The sequence below is a fragment of the Malaclemys terrapin genome, chromosome 2 (assembly GCF_027887155.1).
Source record: "Malaclemys terrapin pileata isolate rMalTer1 chromosome 2, rMalTer1.hap1, whole genome shotgun sequence".
NCBI classification, from domain to species: domain Eukaryota; kingdom Metazoa; phylum Chordata; order Testudines; family Emydidae; genus Malaclemys; species Malaclemys terrapin.
The window spans coordinates 219,138,796-219,158,269 of record NC_071506.1 but is presented as its reverse complement, the minus strand read 5'-3'; the positions used below and the strand labels follow the sequence as shown (position 1 = coordinate 219,158,269).

The window sequence follows — 19,474 nt, the reverse complement described above, 5'->3', positions numbered from 1 at the left end:
TGTGGGTGGAAGCTCTGTCAACGACTGTCACATTTTCAATGGCCTATTTCGCTGTATTGATATCTGATGCTGGACACAACCACAAGTTATGTGTGGCCTGCAACATATGGAGACAGAGGAAGATGAAGCGACACTCAAATTCTCTGATGGGTAGAACAAATAATCTGACCCTATGCCTTCAGGACTTGATTTATATGAGCATATTTATGCGGATCTATGTCTATATGTGTGGAAAATATGCATTTTTGTCACCTCTCAACCATTCCACAGATTCAGCAGAGGGAAGGAATCTTAAGTGCTGGTTTCCATATCAGTGTAAATTTAGCAACACCGAAGTTCCAATACGTTGAAAGCAGGGATATCTTCCTTTCAAATTGTTGTGATTGCCAGTACATCCAAAGAATCTCAGTCATTTAGAGCAACTAGCTGAAGCCTCCCATTGATTTTAAAAGTTATTCAGATAGGTTAAGATATTAGTGACCTTCACAGAATGAGCAAAATGTCCCCAGATCTTGCTTTCTACCCTTAGTATGCAGTGCCATCATTTGTCCAAGATTTTAAGCTGTGTGCCTTGTATGGTAAGATGCATAGTCACCATTATTTATTGCACTAAGACATGTTGACACCACTGCCTGACAAAATACTTTCGGGAGAAGCAACATAACAAATTGCTGCTTCAGCTCCTGCATCAGGTTGTATATTATGTGGTCTTTTTCACAATCTTTATTGCATGGCACTGCAGGTTTCCTGATGTGGGTATTGCACAGGGTAAGCAGAACCAGTGAACTGAAATCTTGACCAATGTGCTATGACTGACATGTAATCCACCATTTAACCACTGTTGTACATGATGTATTAGTGGTGATGTGAACATGACCCCTTCTCAGCTTACTTGAGATCATGCATTAATCTTCTGTGTACCGCTTCATAAAGTTGCAGAAAAATACTATTTCCAAATGACCATGTGAGGAGGAACTAGTAATGGAGGTTACTCAAAATCATGGACTGTATAAGAAATTAGTGAAACCATATGGAATAGCAACACATTCGGATCAGTGATGTGAATCTCAGTGTACATGCTTTTTATGGCCACCATTCTCAGAATACATATATGTGGTGCACAAGACTCTCTTTGCCTTTCATAAAATATTTGTATTCAGAAGAGTTCTATGAAGCCCGCGTGGGATGGAGGGCAACTGAAAAGAAAATTCATATAATCCTGCAGATAATGAGTCCAAATAGTCCTGCTTTTGCCAGGAAATGTCAGTCACTTGGCTACCCAAAATCTCTGTACTGTGTTTCCTTTGCTACTGCAGATGATGTTTTCTATATACATTGTGTTTAAATAAGAAGGTTCAAAGTTCTGCTCTCAGTTACGCCAATAGAAATCCAGAGTACAGAACTGGGCTCCAAATGTCCACAGGTGATCCTTCTTTTGGCTGATACATTTTAGGGGTGACAGAAGAGCAAGCTTGGTGAGTTTTTGTTTGCATCGTATCTCTAAATGTCAACAGTTACAGAGTTTGTAATATTTCGTGAAAATAATTCTATCATTATATTTGTGATTTTTTTCCAGTTGATCTTAATGCATTTCCTGCTGCCATGGTTTCTGGTTTGTTGGCATCATGCCAGCATCCCTTGAAACAGATTCTTCCTCGGCAGAGGTACTTTTACAATCAGATCTTTCAATCAGCATTTTCTCTTTTTCTTCCTTCTCCTTTCCAAGACTTCATGACCAATCCCTATTTTCACACTAATCTGATATTATCCTAACAACATGGTCCTCAGTATTGCAAACAGTTATACATACAGAACGTCAGTTCTGTGAGTAGCATGGCTGAACTCATTGGTACTTCTCACATGAGTAAACTTACAGAAATACTTAGGGGGTTGCGGGTTTGGGGCCATGGATAGGACTTTGGCATATCAGGGTAACGTAATTAAAATTAAATCACTGGAATGGCCCCAGTGGCAAAGATAGTACAGAATGCTCAAACAACCACCAAAGGCATATTGTTCTCATAGGATATACACCTAATTTATGGAATGTCTCCAGCAAGTTATAAATGAGATCTGAACGTGAAAGGAACTTCTCCCCAGGCCAGTGCTTCCCTCTGCAGTTTTCTTTCTTGTATGCTGATATAATCACAGATTCAAAATACTGAGTTCAGATATACAGCAGATCATAAAACCTGTCAGGGACCTGACTGAAAGCCCCATAAAGTCAATGGAAAGATTCACACTGATTTTGATGTGCTTTGGATCATCCTCTGAACAAATGTCTGCCTCAGCTAAACAAAACAAAAGAATGCAGGCAAAACTTTTTAACAATTAAAAGTTACAACTTTAAAATATTTCACTTTTGTCTTCCTCCCTTGTCTATTAGAAATCTGTCATGATCATTTATAAAGCAATAAGTCAGTCCTTCACACAAAACTCACTCTCGACATATCAACAGAATATCCAGTTCACTAACAAGTAAGAGAAACCCAACATTTAAAACTATGGTTAAGTTTTAGTTTAGTTTTGTATTTTTTGTAACTATGTTTCAGTACTCCCCTTCCTTCCCCGCACTGTTCCACAATTATTAATGCTTTTAGGGTCACTAAAAAATTGGCTACATTCAGTATTAGAAAAATCTCATGATGCCCCAGGAAGCCCTTTATAAGTTCAGACATATGACAAGTCTGAAAAAACCCACCTTGATTTTTGAACCACAATTATAACATGAGTTTCCACATAACACACATACTGCCTTTACCATATGTCTTCCGGCAAAGACCTTACAAAAAGAATTAAATGCGTGTTTATATGATACTTATATTTTTGTTGTAACTCTTTCAATTGTTTGTACATTTCTATTTACAACACCAAAGCCATTGACACAGGAGAATTTGTTCCAGATGAGCAGCTCTCAGCAGCAACACCAGAATATTATACATTATTTGCTCATCATGCATTATTTTTTCCTGCAAGACTTTGTGTATGCATCTCATGAGTTGCATACAGTACGTATGTTGCACAGAAATATAAGAGCAATTATTTCTTGTGAACAACTAAAACTATCTTCTTTAAACTTACATCCTTCCTTTGAAATTTCCAATACAGTAGCCTATATTTAAAATGCCAAGTTAATTGAATCCCATTGACTTCACCTGATACTTGCATGGGTTTTGTTTGCAAGGAAAAAACCTAATCCCCAAGCAATAATTTAAAGAATATTATTTCAGTATGAAGACTCAGTGTAGCAGAATAATTGGCATCAATAACACTTACCTGTTTATGTGGAGTGGAGGTTATACAGCTATTACCCAGCCCAAAATCATGCACTTTAAATAATAATGCAATGCTTGAAATTTATGACAGTATGTCTTTTACCAACAATGCTTTTATCAGAGGCTTCTAGACACAATTAGTGCAATTTGCTGCATTGTTTGTAGTTAAAACAAATGTGCCATAGGTAATTATGTAGAGAGAGACATTGCATACAAACTACAAGATTTAGAGCAGTTCGTATTTAATAGTTCATTTGCCATAAATATTACTTGAGTCGTATGTATGTATTCTAGCCTAAAAGAATGGCAAGCCTCTTTTCACAAAAGAGAAGTCAGTTACATGACTATTTTACTCTCACAGGTGTGTTGAAAAGAAGAACAAAATCAATATTACACAGGAAAATGGATCAAGCATGAATCAATGTGGCAAGCACATAACCAAACAGACATGGAGTTAAACAAGAAAAATAAAAAAACCAACAAAGATTATCGCTTAACCTGTTTTGTCAGAGCTGGTATTGATGGTATTGGTAGTGATGGAAGTGAAGGTAGTCTTTGCGCTGTCCTTGGTAGTAACAGATTTCTGCTTATTTTTCATGGCTTCCAGTGCTTTGAGCTTCTTGGCATGTTTAGTGCCTTTGTAGTGGGCCGCAGCCTGGCTCTACAAAGGAGAACAAAATGAACCATGCAATCAGGCTCATTTCTAAACTGGCATTCTCTGTATTAGTACAAATACAGACTACCTTTCAATAATGGGTACCATTCACAGTACATAGCCAGTGACCAAATTCTGTGCAGAATGATGCTTAGGAAACAATGAAAATCATATTCAAACAACCCCAATATGATAAATATTATGTAATACTATATTACTTTCAGATCAATATAATAGAGTTTTACTTTACCACATGTAAAATATACCCGCTTTATCAGTTTTGTTATCAAGAGCTTTTTTATATCACATAAAGATTCAAAGTCTCAAGGAGCAGGGAGGAAGATATGTTTTTCTTTTGATAAGTCTAGGGTTTATACACTTTTTATTACAAACTTTGCCACAGGTTTCTATACGAGATGGTTTACATCTAACTTTGGAAGCAGGAACTTTTCAAATGAAAAGCAAGGAGACTCTGTCCAGAAAACCCCATCATCTAAGAACTAACTGAATACAACACAGATGTGCAAATGTCTGGATTTTTAACAAATTAGATCACTTCAGTCTAACTGCTACAAAGGTAGCCTATGAAATTCAAGGTGAGAGGAACTTTTCAGTGTATGACCCTCCGACCAAGCCTAGTGTGTTGTCAGATGTGTTTTGGCTACTTGATGTTAGATCATGGCCAAATTTGTATGTGTACTGCAGAGATTTTCACACTACTCTAAAGAACCTTGAATCCCTATTATTTTAAGAGCTCATTGTGATAACTCTTCTCTTCATTTATGCTTCAGATTTTGGGGGGTATTTAAGTATAAAATGTATCTTATTAAAAATATGGTGGAGCTCTGTGGATATACTTCCTGAATAGTTTCTCTGGTTATTTACAGCTTGTCTGCAAAACAGGAACCAATCCTGCAGTTCATAAATGAATGGGATGCCTCAAGCTTTCTGCTACTGAATTTCAACTCTGATTGGTAGCAACTCATTTTTTGCTAACGGACAAGAACACTAATTCTTCAGGAAAGGCCTCAAATTTTAGTTATTTTAGAGTCAAGAGCTAAGTATCTTCTATTGTAGAATTGCAACTTGTAGTGAAAACAGCAGGAATTCATTATATATGGAACTGAAAGGATCAAAGCCATAACATGATTTAGTCATTCAATGTAAACCAATACTGCAGAAGTGGGAGGTTGCTGCGTTATCTAGGATCTCTTAGAGTTTTATTTGAACATTATCTTGTGGCAAATTTTCTGGGGTGACGCCAGGAAATGCTAAGCTAATATTTATATTATACTGAGGTTTATTTATAGTTCTCAGCACTGATTAAAAGTCATGATTCCTGCCTGGATGCCTGCGATCTGGGGTGTGGGGGAAGTGTAGGAGAGAGAGATTTCATCTACTCCAGCAAAAAACCGTTAGCTCTATTTTTACATGCATCATTCAGTTTGGTTAAAACATTGATTACTTTATCCCTTAAATGATTAAAGTGCTACAGTAGGTACCCTTATTGAAAGAACACTGGACAGTGAAGTTATTAATTAGAAACAACTTGAACAGAAATAGCACAATCATGCATCTTTTACAGTTCCCAACACATAACACTGAGACGTACTGTAAGCCAAATATGAACAGTTAAGTGATGTTAATTACTGTTAAATTGAAGGACCAATGTCAGGTTAGGATGACTGCATTAAAATGACACAATACTGTTTGTACATCCTTATACCACTACTGAATCATGTCTATGTCTATGGTTTATAGCTAAGTATGATTATCTACTCCAAAAATGTTTTTTAAACGCATTCTATTTTATTTAGCTCAATCAGGCCCTGACACTGATATACTTACTTACATTCACTAGTACCTTACTTCTCGAATGTGAATAAATGTATCAGAATTTGGCCATGCACAGTTGATTATTAATATGGTATTAGACTGACACACTCTCTTAAGCTTCTTCAGAGAACCAAATTTGTATTTCTTGTGCAACCATCATTCCCCTTAACTTCTACATTCCTTGGTACAGGTCCACAAACTTGACTTCAAGGAGAGTTTTGAGTACAAGTGATGCACAATGAGGCCCTGCATGGGACTCTGTGATCTTTACAGAGTTCTGAAATATAGAAACAGAATTGCTCCAAGTAGAAACACATTGCTTCAATTTACAAGTAAAAAATGGCTGCTATGGAGAACTGTCCATTACTCACTTCCCACAGAGGGCTGCCAGTTTACCATAGTCTACTTACAGAAGATTTTTATGCTTTTTTAAAATTTCAGAATGTACATTTCCATTCTTTGTGGGGCTGCAAAGGCATCTGAGGTTCTTTCAAGTTAATCATAGCTGGCAGGTTAATGGTAGTTCTATGTGGGATGGGATAGTTTGCTCCATAAGCATTTAACCAGCCCCAAATGAGCTTACACTGTGAACTGGAACCCTACAAAAATCTGTCATTGTCTTCTCCAGCAGGAGGAAAGCAGTGGGGGAAATAATGGAAAATGATTCATAAATATTCTATCCAGCGTGGCAATAGAAAATGTGATAGCAGCACCTGACTGAATCATTTCTTAGAGAATGAAAGAGAACTAAATATGTGTCATTTCTAGAATGCCATTACTACTTAAAGCTTAAGTCAAAAAATCAGATAGATTGTAAGATACAATTATTCCAGAATGTCATGCAGAATTGTTAAAAAAAAATGATGAGGAGGGGAAGGTATAAGTCAGATTTTTTGTGGAAACCATGATGCAGAACTATGCGAGAAGAGTGAATAACTGACTACTCCTGTGACGCTCTTTAAGATAACAGTGGCAGAAAACAAAAGTGAACTGGAAAAGACCTAGCTAGAGGAGTACAAGAGTACAAGTACGAGATGCACTGGCGGAAATCCTGGACATACTGAACTCAGTGGAAATTCTGCCATTGACTTCAGTGGAGGTAGGTTTGCACCACAGTGTATTTTAAAAGGACTATTGCCTGTTTTAATTGCCAGTTACGGGGGAGGCCCATTGTCCTTGGGAAATCATATTGTTCTAATTTTACCTAAACCAGTAGTTCTATCAGATTAAATTGATTAAAGGTAATAGTATGGGAAGAAGCTCCTCCTTTACTACAGTATATTTTGTGATTTCCTCCTCCTCCAAAAAAACAACAATGACCGGTTGCTTAAAATTAAAGTCTGTTTCTCACCATCAGTACAGCCTCTACAAACTATGTAAATATAGTTTAATATTTCCTTCTTTACTCATGACTTCATAATTTGATAAATATCACCACTCTTGGCATTGTAAAGCTGTGCCACTGTCACATGATGTGAAACCAAACCAGCGATGCATATAAAATATTACCAATGCGAACTTACACTACGCCGTAAGAGAGTATGGATTATACAGCAGCAAGCTGAAACACTACAAATGGGAGATTTTTAGGTTATACCCAAAGCTAGATATCTATGGATCCTAAATTAAGCTTTGAAGGTTCTGATCCTGCGCATAACTAAGTGTGGGCAGGTTCAAGGCTAGGAGAATTTGTCTCCACCTCAAGGCCAGATAAGCCATAAAATGCCAAATAATTTTTCACTAGTTATTTATAAAGAGCTCCTAGTAATCTCTGTCGTGTAGATCAACTTAAAAACCTTCTGCAAAACAGATAATTTGCCCTGGTTTTATTTATTTATTTTTATTCTAATCATTAATAGCAAGGTATCAGACCTGCTTATGTTGAATTTGTAGAATTTATACATGAATTAATAAAACTTCAGCATTAACTCAGCTAAAATGACTTTTCACATTTCTATATGAACAATTACATATTTGGTTATATTGCTATTTCATTGCACCACAATTACCATAAAAGCATCACATTACCAAGCAAATGGCACTGAGTGAGCAACGGGAAACAGATGAAATATTTTAAACAAGCCAGACATCAGTATTTTCCTAGAATTATATTAATCATGTCTACAATGCAGTCTTGAAGAGAACCTTGTGAACCTGAGAAGCTGTGTACCTAAGTAAATCATATACCATCTCAGTTAAGTTCTTTAGGCTTTGATCCAACAAAGACCTAGGCGTGTGCTTAACTTTATGCCCTGTGAGCAGGCCCAGATTAAGTCATACATAGGCACTATAGCCCCCAGGCCTATGGCCCTATTCCCGTGGTCATGATTATATAAAAATCTTAGCTTTAATTAAAATAATGAAATAAAAGAACTCCCTCGCTGCTCTCACTGTCTTTTCACTCAGTATCGCCGCACTTGCCTTTGATGATCTCCTCCCTCTTGTTCCCTGCCTTATCTCCCTTCCCATCTACACCCCCTCCCTTCCTTTATTTTTCCTTCTAGCTAAACCCTTCTTAACAAAACCCAACTCAAAGCAGAAAGATTTAAAAAAATCATGGAACTAACATTCGTAGTGAGCCCTTGGGTGCTCTGATAAGACATACAATAAACAATAAGAAGAGTTGTCTGCCTGAGTCTGCAGAAAGCCTAAAACAATACCTCTGTAAGAGGTGAAAACTGAAGCCCTGTTCATCCCTCTGAGGTGTTGACTCCAAGATGCACTGCTTTAGGGGACTTCAGGGACACCATCCCAACAGAGGGCTTTCTGTGTGCCAGGAGAAGAGTGCAGAAGTCCTGGCCTATCAATCAAGCAATTCCACACCAGTTGCTGGGGTAGATACTGGGTCCCCACTTTGCTGCTACCCCTGCATTTCTAGGTTTTGGAGAGGGAGGAAAAGGTTGCTTCTGCCACTCCTGGTGGGGAGAACAGACCCCTTTTCTTGCCTTTTTGGGAAGGAAGAGGGCCAGCGGCCCCAGTTACTCCCAGGTTACAACTGTGATGGCAGACATCTTAGCCAACGCACTCGGACTTGAATTGGGACCCTTCAAAGCTAAAAAAAACACACGCTGTTGGAGGTTGAGGTAAAGCTCTCTAGCAGGGGCCATAACAAAGTATCATCTACATACTGGACACAGAGGGGAACCTGTAACACACTCACCAGTCTGTGACAAAGAGGAGGGCTTGCAAGGTGAGGTGGTAGTGGACTCGTGTTGTGGTGTGCCGAGGGCTGCAGATTGCCTTAAATTGTGCCACTGGAGTCAACTGTACTCTAAATGTAGGAATGTCATATTTCTGAACATGCGCGAATGGCTCTGATCAAAATCAGACACCCTCTGTGGAAAAAGTTGCATCATATTTAGTTGAGGGTTTTTTTTAAATGGTTTAGAACAACAGATAATCTGGCTCTTTAGGCCTCATTACTGTCATAAGCTCTGTGCGGGTGCAGGGACCTTAGTGCTCAGTGAAGTCAAAGGTGAAGGGGAAAAAACAGATATAAAAATGATTTGAATGTTTCATACCTCCATTGATAACTGGGGAATGACTGAAATCAGCCCCAGAGCAGAGAACCCACACAAGGCCCTAAGCCTCCTACAGGCCCCCCATCATGCAATGGGATCTGCATATGCAGATAGGCAATAGGCATTGAAGTCAAGGAGGGCTTGCACATGCCCAACCAAGCATGTGACTGCAGAACTAAATACCTTATTACTGCTGGATCCTGCTCCCATCAAAATCCAAAGTAGTTTAGCCATTGACTTAATAAAGGTCCGATAGGGCTCCTAATGCAGCAATAGCTAAGAAAAAAAGATGATGGATAAATAATCTCTTGCATGGACCCTCTTGTATTGGAGTGTATTTTCCCCAGTGAACAGTGTTTGGGGCTTTCATGGGATGTAAAAACCCTGCACCAGAAAGAAAGGGGTTAAAGAGCTACTTTGGATTTTGGACTCCACCATACCTGTACTTTTGGACTCCACCATACCTGTAAAGCATGCGTGGGCTGGAGGAGCTTAAAAGAGGAGAAGACCAGCTCAATAAGAGAACAAACTGTGGAGGTGAACTGACCTACTGTCCATACGCCTGGGGCCCTGCTGTAGCAACTTTATCAAACCAACAGAGAAGAGATTAATGGCACTCAGAAGGTCAGAGACTTTACCTTTGAATTCAGTATGTCTTTACTTTATCCTCTGCTGGTGTAAATCAGTAAAGCTCAACTGACTACAATGGAGTCTTGCAAATTTACACCGGCTGAGGACCTTGTAGGGATATTAAAGAAGGTACTAACAGTGATTCCCCCAAGTGACAGTGACCCCCCAATAATTTGCCCCCCACACTTTAAAATCCAACAGTTTCACCAAGTACAAAAATCTCTTGGGTCTTCTGTTAAAACTTGTAAGCTACTGTCTGTAGAAACCATTGATTGTATCTATCTTGTGAAAGATACTTTATTACTATGTAAAACTTACAAACAAGTTAATTGACTTTGTTCTTGAAGTAATTAATACAATGTAAACAAACACTATAAGCTGTCAAGTGACTTTCACTTCATTGTAACAGCAACAGCTCCTAGACCCCCACCCTCTGTGATTAAAGGGCCGGGAGTCTCAAATGAATTAGCACACACCCTGAAAGTGGTGGAGACAGTAAATTAAAATATGGTTAAGTTATGAAATGTATGTTGATGAATGCTTGATGTACATGAATGGTTAGGGAGGTGCCAGCCTAGAAAGGGAGTATCCATTGGCCAAAGAATGTGTAAAGTGGACCACCAGAACCCCCGGAGGGTAAACTGGGATCCACCCCATCACTTGGAAGGATGAGAAACACAAACTTTGGACAGTTTGGAGCCACCAGGAATGTGCCCAGGAATGTGCCATCTGCTGATCGAGTCAGCAACAGCAGAATGAAACAGCTCCCATAAACTAACATAGGAATTAATTCCTATAAGAATGGACTCTCAAGACTGAGGATTTTGAGTCTCTGGTTCTGCTGCCAACCTCCAGGAGCATCAGGTGCACCTGACACAGACTCGACTCCATCCTCATGGCCAAGATACCTGGCCAGTAACTTGGCATGAGCAACTTCTAGGCTGGTAACTATAACACCTATACAGAACTTGAATGAATGATTGTGTGAATGAATGTGCGTGTGTGTGTGTGTGTGTGCGCGCGCGCACAAGGAATAAGTAGTGATAGGATTAAGTAGTCAAACAACATTGTTTACTTTTATCTTTTGCTTTATCATTATATTTACAATAAATGTGGCATCTTTGCCTTATCACTCTTAATAAGATCCTGCTGGTTTTTATTCTATTGGAATAACAACCTGCCCAACAGTGCATACAGTCAAGCATGCATGTAAGTTATTGCAGGATTTGAGCCTAAATCTTCACATTTAATTTGGTATCATTTATTTTTCTAAATGTGATGCATGTATTGTAAAATATTTTTATGTTCAACTAGAAGAGTACTCAATTCTACCAGCTTACAACAGCATAAGGGTGTTTTTACACAGTATATTTGTTTGTAGCTGTGCTTAAAAATATGCACAAAGCCCAAGCCACAGAAATTATTGTAGAGCAATCTGATTTTTTTAAAAATTATTCTGTCATTTATTCATTCTGTAAAGCCAGTTTTTCTTCTAAATCTCTGTCACATCTCAACTTCTTGTGCAGTATAGGCCTCAACATCAGTGTGCTTGTAATTCAGAACCACAACTTAATTACTGCATGGCTCAAGTTGCATCTGTAGCACAGACCCCCAAAGACATTTATGACACAGCAAGGCTCCTTGGCCTGGGATGGGTGGGTGGACTGATTAGGACAAATTGCCCTTTTTTCCAGGGGTCAACTCTGTGACAACAGACCAAGCACCAAAACTGAACTTTCAGCCAGAGAGAATAAATCTTCCCCATTGCTCTGGCAAATGGTGGGAGAACAGAAGAAATGCCTACAGCCAGTCATTCCAAGGTAAATTTGTGTCTCTTTCTTTGGAGTAACAGATCTCCCTTTTCCTCCCCTCCCACTCATCCTGCAGGAACTCTGACTCAAGCACATGAGAGAAAGGACTGTTCCAAGGCCAGAGGTGTCATTTGTATGAGCTCCTCCCCTCACTATGCAACTCCATTGGTCCCAACTATGGAACTCTTCTACCCCTTTGAGCACTAGATCAGACTGGTCACCATAGTGCAACCGTCTTTGAAAAACGCTACGGCCTCAGTGGTTTGCAGCAGGACCTGGACATTTGGCAAGGAAGATGAGAAGATGGATTTTCAAGGAGACAGCAAAAAGCAATCTGATGTGGCCAAATTACAAAAGGTCAAATATCACCATTGCTCATCTATTTTTCACATAGCAGTTTGCTTTCGACTATATCAGAATGCATGTGCACAAGGGACTATAGTTCCAGTTGCACAGGCAACCTTCCATGGCAGTTTCTAACTTTTGAATGTTTGGCTTTGCCTCCTACATAACTTCCTTTTAACCCTGTTCTTTTTTTTTTTTTTTTTGGCATGTAATTATATGTAAAGGACATTGGTATGTCACAGTTCACCATCTATTATTCCCTTTATTGATGTGTAAAGATAGGTCAAGTTTAAGCATGTCTGTAAGCTTCCCAAGTCCCAGGGAGGACTTCATGTACTGACATTCAAGATAGCAGAAACTATATTTGTGTAAACTTATAATGTGATATCATTAATCATAACACTTAGTTTTCTGTTTGGGTGGGGAAGGGGATTACTCTTCCCAAACCAGCATATTAGATGGAGATTAACATTAGCACATAAAAGTCTATAATCTAACCAGTAATACATTGACAAATTGGCAGACAGACAAGCATTGTCTATTCTTCTGCCCACATTAAATCTTTGTTAGAGTCAAAGCTTCAAGAGCAAATGAAATTCACTTGACATTTCCACTCAGATGAACCAAGACAGTAGGGTAGACGGTTTCCCAAGAAGAGTATTTCATTTGTGCAATTTACATGATAAATTAATCCACATTTAATGTCTACAGTTAGGTAAAATATGTATATTGCTTTGAAATAATAGGCATATTCGGAACTGAGAACTTGAGCAACAGGATATATATATATATATACATATATATATATATATAAAACAACGTTCTCTTCTGTAATTGTAATGACACCCACACATGTTTTGTTCATTATGTTAATACATATCAATTGAATGATGTGCTATTAATGGCAGCCTTGGAAGATTTCAGTTGGAGCAACTGACATACAATTAAACTACAAAACAGAAGAAAAACAGAAACTTTCACATTGTTGTGACATAAAACAAGTTGGTGGTTTACTTAATAACAGGCTTAATAACCTCAAAGTAATTCAGCTTTTAGATTGTTTGTTTCCATATCATGTTTATTTAAATATAGGATAAGTGCTGCTGATCTTAAGATAAATCCACGATAGCAATTGCTCCAGGATAAAGAGTAATTTTCTACATAGTACTGAAAAGATCAGAGTATAATTCCTGATTTCAGCTGCAAAGAGAATCACAGTCACTGAAATAAAGAGTGTGCCTTTTTGAGTGTCAGTTTGCCACAAGTGGAGATCCTTGCCTCAGGAGTTCACAACTGCAGTTGCAGCAAACAATATACAGGACTTACCTTTCCTGAGCCCCTCAGAACACTTGAAAACTTCACATTAACTGAGTACTAGACATTTGATTCTCCCTGGATTCCTCTTGTGAACTGAAACTAAAGGAAACTTGAGTGGGTGAGTTTAGTGTAGCTAATTTGAGTGTTTTCACCTGGTTTCTGTTGCTAGGGAAACCACTTCTTTTGTGTGCTTGAGTTCAAAACAATGGTTTCCCTGAACTCCGGATCTTATCTCCCTGATTCAGTTAGGGCCTCAGACAAAAAGGTGGTGCATGAGAAACTTAACATAAAGACAGGAAAGGCCAAAAAGTGTACATTTTAAATTGTGCTTTATTTTGTATTTGAAGAAATCATTTGGAATTAAGGGCAAGTTAGTTCCTCTCCAGAGGTAGAGTATAATTAATAACTGAAGATATTTCCTCTATTGTGCTTTTGTGATACGCACACATGAACAGGAAAGACACAGATATTTTATTTTTATATTATGGAGTATTTGAGTTGATGAAATTTTCCAAGTTTAAAATTTTCAACTATTTTTTTTCTACATTTTAATTTGATTGGGGGCAAAATCCTGAAATTTTTCTATTAAAGTTTTCTGTTTTTTTCTGCCTGTTGCCTGTTAGAGAGCTGATTGAAGAATTCTGATTGAGTTTATAATGAAATCTTCACTAACTTGATGATGGGGGGGTGGGGGGATCCCCTGGAAAATGTATGTTCAAACTGTGGGGGGGGAGGGGTTGTTCAGCTCTACTTAGGTTATGTCTACACTGCAATAAAAGACCCATGGAAGCAAATCTCAGAGCCCAGGCTCCATCTGAGCCCGAACATCTACAGTGCTATTTTTAGCCCTACAGCCCAAGTTGTAGCTGACCGGGGCTCTGAGACTCGCCAGTCGTGGGGTTTGTATTGCACTATAGACATACCCTTAGTGTGTGGAAATTCAAATGCCACCAATAAGATTTGTGAATGCTATCTCATTGAATAGTGATCTCTGTGTCCAGTCCATCTGCAGGATCAAACGTTCCCCTGGGTTAAATCCAGCCTCCTTCTTCGTTGCCCTGGAGGGCATGGAGTGTTTCAGAGGTCTGTTCTATGTGAACTTTCTCCACAGCAGCACACAGAGAGAGGGAGAGGGCAAGACATCAGAGGGCTAGGCACAGGACTGAAGGGTCTGATGCTGTATGAATCCTTCCATCCTCCCCAAAGGCCAAAGGGAAACCAAGTCTTTGGGGCTGCAGCAGCCTCCACACAAGGCAGGGCTGGCTCTAGGATTTTTGCTGCCCCAAGCAAAAACAATTTTGGCCACCCCCCCCGTCTTTTTCTTACCCCACCCCCGGCCCCGCCTCAACTCCGCCCCTTCCCCAAATCCCCAGCCCTGCCTCCTCCCCCCAGGCTCTCAAGCCTAGGAGGGAGGGAGGGAGAGGGAGAAGCAGCGCGTGCGCCGTGGCTGCTTGGGGTCTCCCCCTCCCTCCCAGGCTCTCAAACCTGGGAGGGAGGGGGAGCAGCGGAGCGCAAATCAGCTGTTTCGCGCGCCGCGGCCGCTTGGGATCTCCCCCTCCCTCCCGAGTTTGAGAGCCTGGGCGGGAGGGCGAGCAGCGGCGCGCAAATCAGCTGTTTCGTGCACCGTGGTGCGCGAGCGGCAGCAGCGGAGGTAAGTTAGGGCAGCCAGGGCACATTTTTAGGGGCGGCATGGCCCGCGCCAGAATGCCGCCCCTAAAAACGTGCCGCCCCAAGCACCAGCTTGTTTTGCTGGTGCCTAGAGCCGGCCCTGACACAAGGGCTGCACAGTTTCTAGGAACAAAAGAATTACGATAGCAGGTCAAACCTATGGTCTCTCTGGTCCAATATCCTGTCTTCAAAAGTGGCCAGTACCAGTTGCTTCACAGGAAGCTTCCAGATACCCTGAAGTAGGGTATGGAATAACCTGCTCACAGAAAAAGTTTCCTCCTAGCCCCCAGTTGTTCCCAATAGCCTATGTCCTAAAGCATGAAGTTTTATATCCAACAATTCCTTCACAGGGCATTGTTTTCTATCCCACAATGCCTCCCAAGAGTCACTGGGCTCTGGATGTGCTCCTCTTTGCTTTGTACTTCAAAGAATTTTGATGTAACTCACAGCCAGCATTACATCTGGAAGATACACATGCTATTGTTTTTGTGTTTTTGTTTTTTTGCTGTGACAACACCTTTTGGTAGCAACCTGTCTTGTCTATAGCACTTGTCCTTGGGACAGATTCAGAGGTATAATTAGTAGATTTTTTTTGAATGTCAATGAATAAATGTAATTTCTAATTGTGAAAACATGTTAATGTGAAAGTAATTAATACTATTTTTAGTAATAATTAATAATTCTAGTAATAATTTTAATTGTATATATTTATGAAAATAAATACCTAAATGATATGCATTATTATTATTGCAATAAGGAAATGGTTTTCTGTAACTATTTTCTCCTTAATGCCTATCTAAATGTTGTCAAACAAGATGCAGACATCTTCAGCAAAGCAGTCAAAATACAGAGAAGAAATAAGCAGCGCGGGCACAAGAAGAGCCCTCATCAACATGGAAATTGTTTATGCCACAGTCTTGAAATAAACTGCACATGGGTGGACCCCGGCACCTATGCAGAACCCCCACTGAAGTCAATGGAGTACCATTTATGAACCCAAGGATCTGTCAGTACATAATACATTGCATGATCAGGGCCTTTGAGAGTAACCACCATTTATACAAATATCACACAGATGTCCATCACATAGAACACAAAATTATCTATACAATTTATTTTCATTTTACAGTAGTACATAGGTGTAGTCAGACAAAGCTCTTATTTAAAGTCCTATCTTTTAGGTCTGAAATCTGTGCATACAGAGAAAAATGTATTTGCAATAAAAAACAAACTTGTACACTATTATCAGTACAGAGGAGTCAAAAATATTTGTTCTCTTGGCTATCAGTTGGACTCTGCATAGGGAGACCACATTTGCAGATCCTAATGCAGGATGCAGACTTTAAAAATATTCTGTGGCATTACTCTTAACAATACAGTTACATTACATTTCCTATCCTTCATTAACTTTCTTCCCTCTGCCTAGTGTTATTACACTAGAATCTCAAAATCTTAATTTGTTCAAAAATGTTAAATACATAAATCCAAACAAACACCATGAAACTACAGGGCATAGGCTTAACTTTAAACAAAAGAATAGTCCCACTGAAATCAATGGGCCTACTCATGTGCTTACGTGTTGGAAGGATCAGGACATAAGAGATGTGCTAAATTTCCTAAACTCAATCACATTGTTTTTGCTGTTTCTTATCTCCTTTTGTCAAATACAATTTTATTGGGCTCAGTACAGGATTAACTGCATGCAATTTTATGGCCTGTGTGACACAGAAATCAGACTAGATGAGCTAATTAGACTGGAAGCATAATGTAATAAAATCTTATTCTATGGGTGACTTAGTGATAGCAAGTGTTTGTAAAACTCTACAGAATCATAATTTCAATGGTGTCACCCTCTGTGGCATGGCAGGGGGGATGGCTGCCCCCGCATCCCAGATCCAGTTCGTCCAGTTGGTGAAAATGTTGATAACACAATTTCATTGAAAATGGGTTGAGTTTGGGTATCATTCAAAAGCCCTTTCTTCCACAACACAATGGTGTTTGGGAGAGGAGTGAGATTGCTGCTGTGGAACTCCGTCCATACCAGGAGCTTCTGCCAGGAAGCCAAAAGCCGCTGCTGGGAGCCTGTAGGGACTTTGAGCAGGGAGCCTCAGAGGCTGTTGGTGGCTTCACTGGAGCCAGGGCAGAGACTGCTGCTGTGCCTAGAGCTGACTGAGCTGGGCCTGCAGTGGAGGAACTGTGAGTAACCCCCACTGTGAGTAACTTTCCCCACTTGTTTGGGAAAGTAATTGCAAGGGAAGGGGCACAGCAGAGAGACTGAGTCTGAGGAGAGGTAGCGTGATCTTCCCATCGAACAGGACCCTGCTGGTTTTGATTTTTAAATTAATTAATCTCAGAGCTGCTGACATTTGGTGGGGCCAGCTCCAATTTCAGAGGGGTTGTGCAGCTTGTTGTCTTGGCAGGACTGATACACAGAACCAACAGAGTCCTGTCTCCAGCTGCAGATCTTCAAGCGCGCCCACGCAAGCGTCTAGGACTCTGAAATTCTGAGGACTGTACACTTAGGGGTGGGGTAAGTGGTGGCAGTGTAAATGTCAGTTAGATACGTTTCATTTATCACTGTATCCTATATTTGTCAATTGATTTTATTCAACTGCTCTCGTGGATTTAAATTAGAAGTGACATTTAATCTTAGTCTGTTGTACTGTTTCTTTAAATTGTTAAGTAAAGATGTGTTTAATTTTAATATATTGGATGTATATGATTTATAACTGGTATTTTTGAGTTAGACTCATGCCACAGATTATTATTAATTATTATTAGTATTAGAATGGGTTTATTCCTGGAGGTTCCCAAGGCACACCATTGAGTTTGTATGGGGGCCAGCCAGCTGGAGGCACCACCAATTTTAAATTCCTTTAGGAGTAAAGAGACTGCAGCACAGGGATAGATAGAGGATACTCACCTAAGCAATATCACCACTGGGATACTCAGGATCTCCTTTAATGTCAACATTAGGCGCCCAAGCACACAGGTAAGTGTTGCCCTGCTCCTGAGTAACCCAGGGAGGAAAGAGGGGGTTACATATGGATCCCTGAAATGCCTATGTACTGCAGGACAAAATTCTTTTCTGTAAAAATGTAGCAGCTGCAAACTGAGTCTTCATATTACTGTTATATCAGCACTTTCTTCCACTTTTGATAGCACCAGGTCTTTTGCGGCTTTTAAGGATATGTGCTGTGATTCATTTCTGTGGGTAGGCTTGCTAAAATCTATGCCCATATCCTACACTAGTTCATCTTCAATAAGTGTTTTAAGAGCCTTTCTGCTAAGCCTTTGTTCCTCTTCGATCATCTTCAAAGCACATATTTCTCTGTATTTAGCCCCTGCATCAGCCATCACCACCACCTTCCCTTCTGTTAGAGCCTCTGCAAGGCAATTCATGAATTCCAGCTGAGGCACACAGTTTGCAGTAGTAAAATCAGTATTTGTTTCTGTTGCTTTTACTTTTTGATACACCACATTATGTACACCACACTATGTACACTCGATGTGACACTCACTGCCATATGTGCGGGCATCTTTTGGGTCAATGCACCAATTTATCTTTACTTACCATGCAACGTTCTCACTACATCATACAGTTTCTCACCTGTTTCACATGTTGGAACTGTGCTTAATGGATGCCTAGGGTTTTCGTCTTACCACAAAAGCAGATGATGTTCTTCTCAGAATACATGCTATGGGACTTAGTATAAGGCTAGTCTTGCCAACAGCTGGCACTTGTCCTGGCATCTTCAACTTTTTCCTGATGCTCAATATACTTCCTCTCTAACCTTGCTGAATTCAGTTAATGGGCGCACTTCTTATAGCATGTAAAGTGCCACTGAGTGTTGTGTTTAACCAGGTCCTCAGCATTGGTATTCTCTAAAGATCGGTCTGGATCATTTTTAGGCATCAATGGGCAGACAAAGGGTACAAAGTGAAAGCAAGGATTTTGTAATAAATTACTTTGTGATTGTAATTAATTATGATACATAATGAATGTAATGTAACTATGTTCATACTATTTATGGATGGATAGCAGTAATTTCTGGATGAACGCTCACATCTTGACCAGTGCCTCATTACAACTATGTTGGCATAATAAATAAAGCTGATAATCAATACCACTGAACCACTTCTTTTTTTGAGTGCCAATGATGACATATCAACTTGAAACACTCCTTCCATTTTTGGTAATCTGTAACATTAAAAAAATGAATCAGGTATCATGTTCTGAGCATTAACTGATACCACAATATTATCAGTCAAGGGCCACAACTTAGTTTGGGAGGTCTGCATGTTTGAAATGCCTGTGTTAAAATATAATTTTAAAAAGTTGATTTTTAAATATTTTCTCGAAGATATATATCTACATAATTGTTCTAGGTTTGTCATGTTTGGTACCATTGCGTT

General features: G+C 39.6%; 1 protein-coding gene across 3 annotated transcripts in view; it reads right to left on the bottom strand.

Moving 5' to 3' along the window:
- Positions 1 to 19,474, bottom strand: part of ZNF385D (zinc finger protein 385D) — a 358,005-nt gene that overhangs the window by 81,928 nt on the left and 256,603 nt on the right. For all 3 annotated transcript variants that reach the window (XM_054019980.1, XM_054019979.1, XM_054019981.1), the window contains exon 4: positions 3,774 to 3,936. In XM_054019980.1, the coding sequence (XP_053875955.1) occupies positions 3,774 to 3,936 (163 nt within the window). The remainder of the gene's footprint in view (positions 1 to 3,773; positions 3,937 to 19,474) is intronic.